Source organism: Procambarus clarkii, chromosome 21 (assembly GCF_040958095.1).
Source record: "Procambarus clarkii isolate CNS0578487 chromosome 21, FALCON_Pclarkii_2.0, whole genome shotgun sequence".
NCBI classification, from domain to species: Eukaryota; Metazoa; Arthropoda; class Malacostraca; order Decapoda; family Cambaridae; genus Procambarus; species Procambarus clarkii.
The window spans coordinates 10,022,886-10,037,057 of NC_091170.1; the positions used below are offsets into that span (position 1 = coordinate 10,022,886).

Below are 14,172 nucleotides of genomic sequence, written 5' to 3' on the forward strand. Positions count from 1 at the left end.
TTGTCGCTCACCTTGTCTCCAGTCTCTTATCTCTACCCTCTCTCTCTCTCTCTCTCTTCTCTCTCTCTCTCTCTCTCTCTCTCTCTCTCTCTCTCTCTCTCTCTCTCTCTCTCTCTCTCTCTCTCTCTCTCTCTCTCTCTCTCTCTCTCTCTCTCTCTTCTCTCTCTTCTCTCTCTTCTCTCTCTCTCTCTCTCTCTCTCTCTCTCTCTCTCTCTCTCTCTCTCTCTCTCTCTCTCTCTCTCTCTCTCTCTCTCTCTCTCTCTCTCTCTCTCTCTCTCTCTCTCTCTCTCTCTCTTCTCTCTCTCTCTCTCTCTCTCTCTCTCTCTCTCTCTCTCTCTCTCTCTCTCTCTCTCTCTCTCTCTCTCTCTCTCTCTCTCTCTCTCTCTCTCTCTCTCTCTCTCTCTCTCTCTCTCTCTCTCTCTCTCTCTCTCTCTCTCTCTCTCTCTCTCTCTCTCTCTCTCTCTCTCTCTCTCTCTCTCTCTCTCTCTCTCTCTCTCTCTGTCTCTCTCTCTCTCTCTCTCTCTCTCTCTCTCTCTCTCTCTCTCTCTCTCTCTCTCTCTCTCTCTCTCTCTCTCTCTCTCTCTCTCTCTCTCTCTCTCTCTCTCTCTCTCTCTCTCTTCTCTCTCTCTCTCTCTCTCTCTCTCTCTCTCTCTCTCTCTCTCTCTCTCTCTCTCTCTCTCTCTCTCTCTCTCTCTCTCTCTCTCTCTCTCTCTCTCTCTCTCTCTCTCTCTTCTCTCTCTTCTCTCTCTCTCTCTCTCTCTCTCTCTCTCTCTCTCTCTCTCTCTCTCTCTCTCTCTCTCTCTCTCTCTCTCTCTCTCTCTCTCTCTCTCTCTCTCTCTCTGTGTGCCGTTACATCTCTCCCAAGTTTCAATAAGTTAATTTTACCTAATAATTACAATAATTAGTAATTAGAATCAACGTTATAAAAAAACCTTTGCTCTAAAACGTTATATCGTAACTGTTAAATCACTTTGTATTAAAACATTATGACGTCCCGTTTTATAATCGTATATACAATTTCTTTAAACACGTGTATCAAACGTTATTTACAACGTGAGTAAAACAATCACATGTCTTTTTTTAATTATTTCGCAAACGAGAACATGTTTGGTGGGCTGCCAGTACCCGCCTCAGTGTTTCCACTTACCTAACCAATACTCTGTGGAGGCGTCACCGAAGCTGGTCTTGTAGGCCTGCCAGTCTCTGATGAAGTTGACCCCAGGAACAACTCTTTCATCTCTCTGGAGGAACACCGTCCATCCTCCTGAAGAACAAGTGGTTGTTAGGTTCACAATGACACATAACACCTCACAACTTTCTGAAACAACTTGCTAATATTATTAAAAGGAACAATTCCTTAACAAATTAATTATGACGAAGTGCGGAAATTTTATCTCCTCTCAATTCGAACAATTAAGAGTAATTTAGGAAATGGTCAATTTTCATAAGGGCCCAGGTAGTGTATCCAGTGTTTCTCATGGTGGGTGATAGTGGTGCTGGTAGAGTCACCATAGTGGGTGATAGTGGTGCTGGTAGTGTCACCATGGTGGGTGATAGTGGTGCTGGTAGTGTCACCATGGTGGGTGATAGTGGTGCTGGTAGTGTCACCATGGTGGGTGATAGTGGTGCTGGTAGTGTCACCATGGTGGGTGATAGTGGTGCTGGTAGTGTCACCATGGTGGGTGATAGTGGTGCTGGTAGAGTCACCATAGTGGGTGATAGTGGTGCTGGTAGTGTCACCATGGTGGATGATAGTGGTGCTGGTAGTGTCACCATGGTGGGTGATAGTGGTGCTGGTAGTGTCACCATGGTGGGTGATAGTGGTGCTGGTAGTGTCACCATAGTGGGTGATAGTGGTGCTGGTAGTGTCACCATAGTGGGTGATAGTGGTGCTGGTAGTGTCACCATGGTGGGTGATAGTGGTGCTGGTAGTGTCACCATGGTGGGTGATAGTGGTGCTGGTAGTGTCACCATGGTGGGTTATAGTGGTGCTGGTAGAGTCACCATGGTGGGTGATAGTGGTGCTGGTAGTGTCACCATGGTGGGTGATAGTGGTGCTGGTAGTGTCACCATGGTGGGTTATAGTGGTGCTGGTAGTGTCACCATGGTGGGTGATAGTGATGCTGGTAGTGTCACCATAGTGGGTTATAGTGGTGCTGGTAGTGTCACCATGGTGGGTGATAGTGATGCTGGTAGTGTCACCATGGTGGGTGATAGTGGTGCTGGTAGAGTCACCTGTATATTGTTAAATAAATTACTGAAGTCTTTCCAACATAAGAGTAGAGTGAATTATTAGCGCTTTGTTAGTCAGTTGTCAGGAGACAGTGTTGGTCAAAGATATTAATAGAGGTCAGGGGCCAGATTCATGAAGTTACTTACGAAGGTTTTTCTTCTTAGCTACAAATGTTTTCCTTCTTAGCGCCTTCGGGGCGGCTACGTCGGTATTCAGGTAGCTACACTAAGGCGAAAAACCTTCATAAGTTTGATCCTGCATCTAAGTGTGGTGTCGACCACTCGTAGCTTTACGTAAACTGGATATAACTCAATTTTTCTTTACTACATAACACTGGGATCGATTTTAAGATTTTGGAACATGAACAAAAGATTATAGCTGGTGAATCTCGTGAAGAGGAGTCCTTCGTGTTAGTTATATATGCATTCTCTGCTTGAAACTTGAAGTAAATACGTATTTTGTGATAGTAGAATTAGTTTTATAATAGCAAGATATTATACCAGTAGTTATTAAGTAAATAAACACTGGTGAACATGAAATATGAGAGAAGGTGATGAGACCTGCCCGATGGGATCATTTACTATCACCAAATGCCCCTGTTCACCTAGTAGTAAGGGTGTACCTTAGCTATACATACCCATTTCTAATTTATTTAGTTTGGTTCTATTTTGAAATTAAATCTGGGTGAGACATAAAATAAAAATATGCTGCACAAATGATGTTAGGTAAGGAGAAGGGTGAAAATGTCAGAAACTTTATTCATTGAATACTTAAAGCTATAATTATGACTATATGGACTATTAAAAAAGAGATAGGGAAGTAGGGGTCCAAGACCTCTTCCTGTTACACAACTTGGGTGTTGAACAAGTAATTATCAAAAGAAGGCACCATGCCGGGAAGGCTATGTATGTAGCAGTAAGGCAGTGAGGTGAGGCAGCTACTTATTTGAGAAATGCTTATTTTATTTACCTTATAAGCTGAGGCAGCTTATTTTATTTGAGGAATACTCAACTGATTCCTCTACATTTAGCATGGAACAAGTTTGTGTCGAAGACCTCTTCCTGTTACACAATTTGGCTGTGTGTAACCAAACTAGAAGTGCTCTACAAATCAAGGGACCCAGAATGTGGAATGACCTCCCGAATCATGTCAAAGGCTGTACCTCTCTCAACCAGTTTAAGAGTAAAACCAAGTACTTCCTAATTAACTCCATGTAACCTACCTTACCCCCTAAATGTCAATCCATGTCTTGCTATTTTTTAAACAATGGTGTTTGTTCACCAACGTTTACAATTGTTGATTTGTGTTATGTTACCCCCCCCCCCTTTTTTTTATTCCTTCTTTCAACACAATTTATACCTAATCCCGATTACTATTAAGTTTTAGTCTAAGTGTTTTTTCCCCCACACCTTGCCCGAAATGCTATGAGTATTAGTGGCTTTAGGTATTGTATGTACAATACTAGCTCTGTCTATAAGTCCCACATGTTTGTAAATCAACTGTATGTACCTTTCCTGAATAAAATTTATTTATTATTATTTATTTATTAATCAGTAAGTAAGTATCGAAAGAAGGCATCAAGCTGGGAAGGCTATGTAGCACCATTGTGTGTGTAACAATAAACCAATTTTTTTTAACAAATTATACTCCTCTATGGTAAAACAAATCCTGTCAGCTGTAAAAATATGGATGCAGTTATTTAAATATAAAAATATATTGAAAGAAATATTACTGGTTTATTTTTATCCTATATTTTTGTACTGTACAGAATATCCAAGGAAGTGAAAAATTGAGACGTAATGCACAATTTAATGAATGATTAAAAAATGATTAGCATGGATTAGCAGTTCAAAAGAAATATGACTATTACATATCAACATGAGATCTTAATGATCCATGGTTAAGGTGATTTAATAAGTGTTATGGACCCGAGTCCAGCGTCGTAGCACGGAGCAGTGACGACAACGCCATCTGTGAGTCCGCTCCCGAAACCCCCTCCAAATGGACAATGCCATCTAGTGAGGACGGGATATACTGGCCACAGGTGCTGGTTTCCCGTCTTAATCAGCTCATAACATAGCCGCTGCTGACCTCTGGTGAGGTGGCGCTTAGAAAGCAACACCATCTATGGAGCAGAGAGGTGGACGTTTGTGTCTAAGCCTGTAAGTGAGGTTCCCTAGTCCCAGTATTAATGACGTGTCTGATTGCAGAGTCGACCTGGGACTGCTGTATTGGACAATGGGGCAGTCTACCCAAGGCAGCCAAGGTCTCTTCATGAGTTTGCTCTGAAGAAGCTGTGAGTCACCCCCGGACGAACTCTGCTGAGTGTTAGCCTGCCTGTGACGTGGCAGTATCAGGAATCGCCTTATCCGGGGCTGGCTGGTGGAAGAGACTAGCCACTGTGGTGCTTAGAGAGGAGAGTGATCAGCGGGATCACACGAGGCTCCTGCCTAGGGCTCGCAACCCTAGTATCGGTAGTGGAGTGGCCTACACAGCGGAGCTGATCGGAACCTGCCAGCTAAAGGCTGGATTTGAGGTTGAAGGCCTCCACGACGGAGCACCCAGTGGGACTGTGATTTGGCTGGTCTGTGGCCACGGTAGATTCGCTGAGAGAATCATAGAGGATTCATCGTGGGCCACGGAGGAAGGAACCAGGGCTACCCAAAGTGCGCACCGTGGAGCATCCAGTGTCTTCAGAGGAAGACAACTCTGTATATTATAGTGTATTTATAACCCCCTGAGTGACTGTTATATATTTATTTATGGTGGTGGTGAAATTATATATATAAATCAGAGCATTTGTATCCCTCCCCCTTTAGTTTACCTTGCGTTACGGAACACACCCCTTGAAAGCCTCTACTAACTTGGGGCCGGATTCCCGAACTCTAATAACATCAGAGAAGAACCCGGTTGCTTCCCAGTAGGGCCGTAACAATAAGGATGATACAGTATTTGTAATAATACAAATTATAATATAAAATCTGTATTACTGATTTTTTTATTAATTAGATTAGGCATACACAGCAATATGCTGCTACCCTATTCTGTATGGAATATTACACAGTGTAGATAAAAAACTAGCTATAAGTTTATCTACTACTCCAATCTCACAGGATAGTTAGACATACATGGAATCAAGGTAGAAAATACCAGCCTCAATACAAAAAACAAATCAACTCTGACGAAATAACTTTTCACGATTTTCACAAGAGGTAAGCACTGATTCATGGAAACATTATATTATAATTACTCTTACCAGTTTCTACAAGACTCCTCTCAAACAATGTATTTTTTAACATGTTTAGGTATACACAGCAATGTGCTGCTTCCCTATTCTGTATGAAGGACCACACAGTGTAGATCAAAAAACCAGCTACAAGCTCATCCAACATCCTCACCTCACAGGATGGCCAGTCATACATGGAATCAGGAGAGAACAAAATTCTTAAGGCTGATCTATTAGCCTCCACTGGCAAAATCTGGGTGCAGCACAAGAATATCTTCCAATATTCCTGAGTGTATGAAGTAATTGCAGAGCTCAAAGTACCTCATACCCTTTGGTATGAAGTCACTAATAACAGGGCAATCACAGATATAGTGTTGGAGAGTATGTTCTCTCAAGTAGGACTGAAAACAGATGTTTTTTTCCACCAAGAGGGCTATAAACCCATGGAACCGCCTACCCGCTGAAGTCGTAAATGCCCAATTCCAGCTAAAAAATATCATTAAGACAATTAGCGGGCCCTTTAACAAGCCGCCGGCTTTCTGTCCTCGTCGAGGCCACTAGATAGTTAGTGGCCCTTGGGTAAATTCAGTAAATATATACAATAATTGTCAGCGCATCTTCCGAGCAACATGCAAGGACAGCTACACAGTTATCTCTTAGAATTACGTAGGTAAACAACAAATGTAACATATTTGTTTACTACAATGTCGGTGCTTGCTGTAGAAGTTGAAAAAACATAGTTTTACTTCGAAATATAATAAATTTATAAGAAAATTCTACGTAAATAGGAGGCAGTAGAGCTCCAATAAGCCAGCGCTAAATGTTCAATATGAAGAATGTTGTTGTTGTTGTTGAGTTAGGGGCGACGACGATCGTGGGATCGGATGCGCCCCGGCGTACCCATGAAGGGTGAATCGCGAAGCCAGGAAAGACGAAATGCCAAGCCAAAACGTGAAACGAGTGACGCCAAGCACTAGAAACTAATTCGCCACATGGCAAAGCAACGCATAAAGGTAGAGGCAGAAGCACATAATAGAACAGGGCAAACAAACAGCCAGAAGGGCACACAGCATGTCAAAGAGCAAATAAACAGGAAATCGGAGCACATATTTGCCCGGGAACCTGGCCCGCGGGAACCGTACATTAAACGCCTCCCAGAACACCCATTGCAAAGGGTCCCATCCATCCACCGCGGACGCCATAACATCCGGAACCGGGGCAACAAACATCTGTAAACTGGGGACCCAGATGGTAGTATTCATGAGGCGAGAAGTCGCCACTCGCCCCCACAGGAAGGGAACTTGCCCACCATGAAAGCACTCCGGTCCGTCAGACAGCAGTAACTCAACAATCTTCGACCAGTGACCCGGCGGCATCACAGACGCTGGCAACACGTCCCCCAGGGCCCCAATGCGCACCCGCACCACAGGGGTTCCCGCGGTCCCGGGCACACCACTAGACAACAGCAGGGAACCCGGACGGCGCGCATCCTTCCGTAACGTCATCACCAGGCCACGCCCAGCACCAGAGTCCACACCATCCCTGGCAGCGGAAGCCACCACCACCCCCCCCACTGTGGAGAGTCCCCCGGCGGAGAAAGAACCGAAGGCACGTCCGAGACACAGGCACCAGCACCAGCAGGCACATGGACCTCCGCCACCACGAACCGCGGAGACATCGACGCATCCATATCCACACTGTCAATACCCGCAGTCACTGAAGTCACCAACGTCGTCCGAAGCAGAAGACGAACGCCGGGAACGTGTGGGCACCGGCCGGATATCGTCAGAGCCGGTAAGTGACCCAGAAACACGGGTACCACGAGCCGGAGGAACCGACGCCCGACACAGAACGGCAGCAGCCTCTACCACAGGGGGAACCGGGCCACACACAGCAGGAGGCTCCACAGCCACCCCAGCACCAAGCACATCCGGGACCCAAGTCACAGGGCCAGGCGCAGCATCAGAAGACGAGGGAGAAGACAGCGACGTCACACAGGGAGCTCCAGGAAGGCCCACGGGAGCAGCTGGGACAGCGACAGGATTAGGCAGAACAACCGACGGTACCTCAAGAACCGGAGGGACGGCAACAACCGGAGGAACGGCAGGCGCCGACGGGGAAGCTGCAGCAGCAAACGGGAGGCGCACCTCCTCATCAACATCACCGGAGACAGCCTCCAGAGGGAGCGGCGGGAAACCCTCGTCGTGGAACAAGTTGACAGGAGCAGCTGGGGCCTCAGAGCACCCGGCAGCCTGATGCCCCAACAGGCCACACCGGAAACAGGTACGAGGCTGCCGGGCATAATACACCTGGATGTAGTATCCCATAAGCCGGACAGAAGAAGGTATATCCGTCCGCAGGCGCATCCCCAATGTGCGAATGTTTGTACGCCGCCCAGCATACCGCCCCGAGGAGAGCATGTTCACCCGCACGCTGACAACAGTACCAAACCCCCGAAGTAACGCCGGAGGAGGTCATCAGGGAACTCCAGGGGCGCACCATGGAGACTGACATAAGTCAGGGCACCACTGTGGTCCGAAATCGCCACAGAGCCGGTATCGTCTGGCCACGGCAACGTACGCCCCCCGTACCGACGGAGGAAGTCGCGGTACTCGTCTTCCCTCATGAACTTAATAACAACCCGATGGGCCGTAACTAGCTCCACACCCTAAATAGCTTCCACCGGGACACGAAGCATGTCACACATCACCATCTCGATGGTTGGATAACCAGCCTTACAAGTGAATTCCAGGCCCACGGAGTTCACACGCTGGACAGGAGGAAGAGGGCCCCCTATGTCAAAACTGCCACGTCAACGCAGCCAGGCAGGCAACAAAACTGGTAGGGCAGGGACGCCCACACCACCTGGCGACCAAAACAGCAAACAACTCCAACAGCCACGGAGGGTCGGTAAACGTTCTCACTCCACGGCTGCCAGCAGTCGACTCCCCATGAAGAATGTTGCCTGCTCTCTGATTGGCCAAACGAAACACAGCAGTGACCTCTATCGGCACGCAGGTGAACCAGACCCAGAACCCAAATATCTTCCTTAGTGGACCTACGTGAATTGCACCTAAGCATCTTCTTAGGGCATACTTAGGAACCTTCGTAGCAAACCTACTTACAAAGAAATACGTGGAACTTCTTGAATCTAGGTCCAGATCACTGTGGGTGTGATCTCAGCCCAGTCTGGTAGTTTACTGGTGACAGGTTGACCACGCCAGCCAGGTCAAGCTCTATGGTCAGGGCAGACATAACCAAGACCTCCTGGCAGTCATAACCAAGACCTCCAGGCAGACATAACCAAGACCTCCGGGCAGACATAACCAACACCTCCAGGCAGACATAACCAAGACCTCCGGGCAGACAAAACCAAGACCTCCGGGCAGACATAACCAAGACCTCCTGGCAGTCATAACCAAGACCTCCAGGCAGACATAACCAAGACCTCCGGGCAGACATAACCAACACCTCCAGTCAGACATAACCAAGACCTCCGGGCAGACAAAACCAAGACCTCCGGGCAGACATAACCAAGACCTCCAGGCAGACATAACCAAGACCTCCAGGCAGACATAACCAAGACCTCCAGGCAGACATAACCAAGACCTCCAGGCAGACACAACCAAGACCTCCAGGCAGACATAACCAAGACCTCCAGGCAGACATAACCAAGACCGCAGCATATGGAACGCTGTCAAATATTAGAACGTTGTTTAGAAGCCTAAATTAGGACTCGTTCTATGCAATCTACACAGCTTTTGTTAGACCAGTACTGGAGTATGCAACACCTGCTTGGAATCCATACCTTGTGAAAGAAAGCTAAAATTGAAAAAGTGCGCAGGTTGGCTACTAGAAGAGTGCCAGAGCTCAGAGGGTTAAGTTATGATAATAGGCTGACTGAAGGAGATTTCACAGCCTTGGAGGACAGAAGAACTACAGGAGATATGATAAAAACATACAAGAAATGGATATTAATGCACTAGAACACGTCCAGCGTAGGATGACAGATTAAAAGAATCAACACAAGACAGAACACGAAATAATGGGTTTAAATTAGATAAGTTTAGATTTAGCAAAGACCTGGGTAAATACTTGTTCGATAACAGGGTTGTTGATATGTGGAACCAATTACCCCGTAACATAATATAAGTAGGATTCTTTGATGGTTTCAAGCGTAGATTAGACATATATGAATATGAATGGATGGATATAAATAGGAGCTGCCTCGTATTGGCCAATAGGCCTTCTGTTGTTACCTTCATTTTTATTCTCTTATGTTCTTATACAGAACATATTGTACTCTGGACGGTAATGGTTATCTGAAACCAGACGAACTTGTTCAACCAGCAAGGTTATATTAACTTATTTGTTTCATGTTGTGGTCAGTTAACTGGACTTACTGGTGGAAAGTTTGTTCCCACGAACACTTCCCTCAAGCAGGCGATGAGTCACAATAACGTCGCTAAAGTATGTGGACCAGACCACACACTAGAAGGTGAAGGGACGACGACGTTTCGGTCCGTCCTGGACCATTTTGAAGACAATCGACTTGAGAATGGTCCAGGACGAACCGAAACGTCGTCATCCCTTCACCTTCTAGTATGTGGTCTGGTCAACACTTCCCTCAATTTGTAACTGTGACCGTCACTACAACTAATAATACCACCATTATGACTGTAGCAGGAGAGTCTACTCACCTCCGTCAGTAGTCATGTCACACCAGGCAGACACCAGCCGTCCCTCCCTGTGGGAGAGATCACAACTCATAAAACACCTCAACACTTCACCAAGTTAAGGCCTGAACATCACCAACATAATGTTTGAGATGTCCTGCAGCTACATAAAATTCTCCAGAACCAAGCATGTTAATCATTACTGTGGAGACAGCCCACATCACGGGTAAAGACCTCCTGGTTAAGTCCAGGCACCGCGCACCATTTTGTATGACATGTTGAATCACAGAAGCTGAGTCACTTGTTTTGAGTGATTCAGCTCACTTGTTTTCTTGTGAGAAATTCTCACAGCTCTCTTGATTTCAGCGAACATCGCAAGTTTTTCTGAAGGAATTTTAAAGCCTTAGTAAAAATCTTGCGATAGTAGCTGAAATCAAGAGCTGTGAGAGTACTAACCAATCAGGGAAATGCTGTCAAATTTCTGTGGATATCCTCCCATGTTGGAATCTGTGGTAATGAACAAGCAGATGTGCTGGCTGCTGAAGGCGCTGAAGGACACCAGATTGAGTACGTCATACCCAAAACTCTTTTACAAATTAGAGGTATCATGAGGCAATATCACGGTTACAAGGTTACTGAGGAAAGGAGAGTAGAAGAACAAATCAGTGAATCTGTACACTGGTACAGCATGATTGCAGCTGGCAATCCCAATCATTATTCTAGAAGAGGAGGTGGCCACGGGAGAGAATCAGTAATAGCGAGAATCCGTCTTGCATACATATATCCATCAAGATTTAGAATAGAAACAACAGTTGAGGAGCGGAGTTGCAGATTCAGTGGTGAAAGTGACGGACACCTCATAGAACACTACCTGAGAGAATATGAACATCTGAGAGACATTAGAAATATGTGTAGAACAATAAACCCCCACTTTGTATGAGTTAGGAAAATAATCTTTGTCAAATATAGATACTGTTATTAAAAGATTCCCCCATTTCGCACCTGCAAGATAACATAAGATTTTAAGGGTTGTCTAATGTTAATCTTCTTTTTTGAGAAGCTGTTCAATTGAGGCAGTTAGGCCAGTCCCAGCTGTGTCTGGGTACAAGTGGCAGGATGAACAACCCAGCGGGTTTTCCTACTATTGGGGAGTGTTGTACATGCTGTTATGACGGTGTGTCCACTCACAGGACGAGTGGCGCTGTCCAATAAACTCGCCCTTCGGGGCAAAACTAAACAAAAATAGTTTTTAGTCACTCATCCTGAGGCACTCATACGGAGTCTCATTGACTCATTGATACAGACACTTTTATTGAGTCACTTATAATACGCCGCTCACACTGAATCATACAAAGTCCCTCCTACATAGTTGCTCATACTGAGTCACCCTCAAGGAATCACTCAGTCTGAGTAACTCACTCTGAATCACTTGGATTTAGTCATTCTTGCTGAGCAACTCAAACACTGAGCAACTCAAGCAACTGAGCAACTAAAGCACACATAATCGGTCACTCACTGTGAGTCAGACATGTGTGACACTATGACTGAGTCACACGTCTGAGTTGTGGAAAATGTTTATTATATTGACTACCAACAAGGTATTTGGTGGTGTGAGAGTATGAACACTTCCTAAGTGTTCCTCTAGCAACACCCTCCCAACACCAGTCTACACCCTGCCACACACTACCTCCTATTGAACTACTCCTAAGTGTTCCCCTACCAACACCCTCCCAACACCAGTCTACACCCTGCCACACTAGCTCCTATTAATTATCTTTGTTTATACACTGTAGAGCTGTCATGACCTTATGATCCACAGCATCGCTGGCGAACCAAAGATTTGCCAACAGATGGCTGTTGGCTGTTTTCATTTACGGCTTCAGCGGTTTGGCGATTTCTTGGGTTTTATCCCGCTAAACACACGACGAAACTACGACGTTGCTGTAACGTCCTGACAAGTTGTAGCACCTTCTAACACGTTGTAACAACTGTCTAGTAAGCTGTAACAACTTTCCAAAACGCCATAGAAACTGTATAACAAGATGAAACCCCTTTTTAACGAGGTAACAATAGGGACCGTTACATTGTGTGTTTGCAGAGTGATGGATTTTGACTCCAAAGTCCTTATCTTCAGCAATCTGCTGCAAGGTAATGTTAATAATTTTGTAGTTGTGATGGTGGTTGTTATACCCCTCATGCAAGGTCTTGCATTTGTTATATTAAAAAGCATTTGCAAGTCTTCTGATCATTTGTGGAGTTTTTATGGAACTCTTTCAAAATTCTCAATAACTTTTTCACGTCCCACTTCACCATAAATTTTAGTGTCACCTGCAAAATTGATGATATGGTTTGTAATATTGTCATCTGTCAATAATGTGTACTATAAAAAGGGTTGGGCCGAAAATTGATCCCTGTGGCACCCTACTCACCACACTGCTCCAGTTAGATTTCTTCCCATTTAGCACGACCTTTTGTTTTCTTTGCTTCAGTGCATGGTTTTTTCATTCTATTGATATACCTTTTATTCCATGTGCCTTTAATTTCCTTGCTAGTCTTTCATGTGGTACGTTTTATCAAAAGCATTATCAAAGTCTAATACTACATATTCGTATTAATATATGTCTAATACTACGTCTATTCTACATCTGTTAGAAATCCTATGTCTGAGTACCTCGTTACAGTTTCCAAAAATGTGATCTAGTTTTAACAAACCCAAGTTGCGTTGATTTGACAAGATTGCTCACTATGAGATGGTGGATGATTCTCTCTCTTAGGATTCTCCTCATGATCTTGCAGATGTGTGATGTCAAGATAGTCGGACGGTAGTTTTCTACTGAGCTTTCTGCCTTTTTTTTTAAATTGGTATGACAGTGGAGGATAGAAGTAGCCCCAGCTACTCTATCCTTTTGAGATGTATCATATTGTCTCAATAAACGTACTTGAACTTAAAGGGATGACATCTGTATATTTCTAATCTAAGGGAACTATCCCGTGGTCCAGATTTCAGATTTTCTGAAAAGTAGTTTCAGTGGTAGGTATAGTTCCTCTGCCAGTTCTTTGCGGCTTTCGGTATAATTTCGTTCACACCTGGGGTCTTTGAGTCTTAAAGTGTGCCAGTGCTCTTCCTGGTAATGTCACACGTTATGGGTATATATCATTTAATACGATATCTTCACCTCCTTCAAACATTTGTGTGAGTAATGGGATGCATCTAATGTTTCAGGTGTAAACACCGATGTAAAGTATTCATTCACACTGCTTGCTGCCCTTTTATCGTCCATAATAATTTGGTTAGTCTCATCTTTCTAGGGTCCTACCGAGGCTTTTTTTAGTTTTACTTCTTACATATGCATAGAACAACTTTGGATCTTTCTCTATGTATTGAGCAAGTTGTTTTTCGTAGTTTCTTTTGGCTAATCTGATTTCCTGGGTGGCTGAGTACTATGCCTTTTGTATATCTCATAATCAAGGATGTTCATACGGGTTAATATCTCCCCAGTGGGTGTTTATATAATATAATTGTATCAAATTAAAGCTCTAATTTTAATCGACGTTAGCTTACTGACCATATGTTTAAGCACGTGTGGGCCGATATATTACCAATTAAAATTGAGTAATCAGCACCCCGTTCTCCCAACTCCGGGGTGGAGGGACGTCAGCTCTGTGGTGGAGGGACGTCAGCTCTGTGGTGGAGGGACGTCAGCTCTGTGGTGGAGGGACGTCTGCTCTGTGGTGGAGGGACGTCAACTCTGTGGTGGAGGGACGTCAGCTCTGTGGTGGAGGGACGTCAACTCTGTGGTGGAGGGGCGTCAGCTCTGTGGTGGAGGGACGTCAGCTCTGTGGTGGAGGGACGTCTGCTCTGTGGTGGAGGGACGTCAGCTCTGTGGTGGTTTGACGTCAGCTCTGTGGTGGAGGGACGTCAGCTCTGTGGTGGAGGGACATCAACTCCGGGGTGAATGGACGTCAACGATGTGGTGGAGGGACCTCAGCTCTGTGGAGGAGGAACGTCAACTCCGGGGTGGAGGGACTTCAACTCC

General features: G+C 45.3%; 1 protein-coding gene across 2 annotated transcripts in view; it reads right to left on the bottom strand.

The window, feature by feature from the left end:
* Positions 1 to 14,172, bottom strand: part of LOC123760679 (fibrinogen C domain-containing protein 1-like) — a 175,643-nt gene that overhangs the window by 67,152 nt on the left and 94,319 nt on the right. For both annotated transcript variants that reach the window (XM_069328194.1, XM_069328193.1), the window contains exons 5-6: positions 10,160 to 10,206; positions 1,148 to 1,264 (exon numbers count right to left, since the gene is read on the bottom strand). In XM_069328194.1, coding sequence (XP_069184295.1) covers positions 1,148 to 1,264; positions 10,160 to 10,206 — 164 coding nt within the window. The remainder of the gene's footprint in view (positions 1 to 1,147; positions 1,265 to 10,159; positions 10,207 to 14,172) is intronic.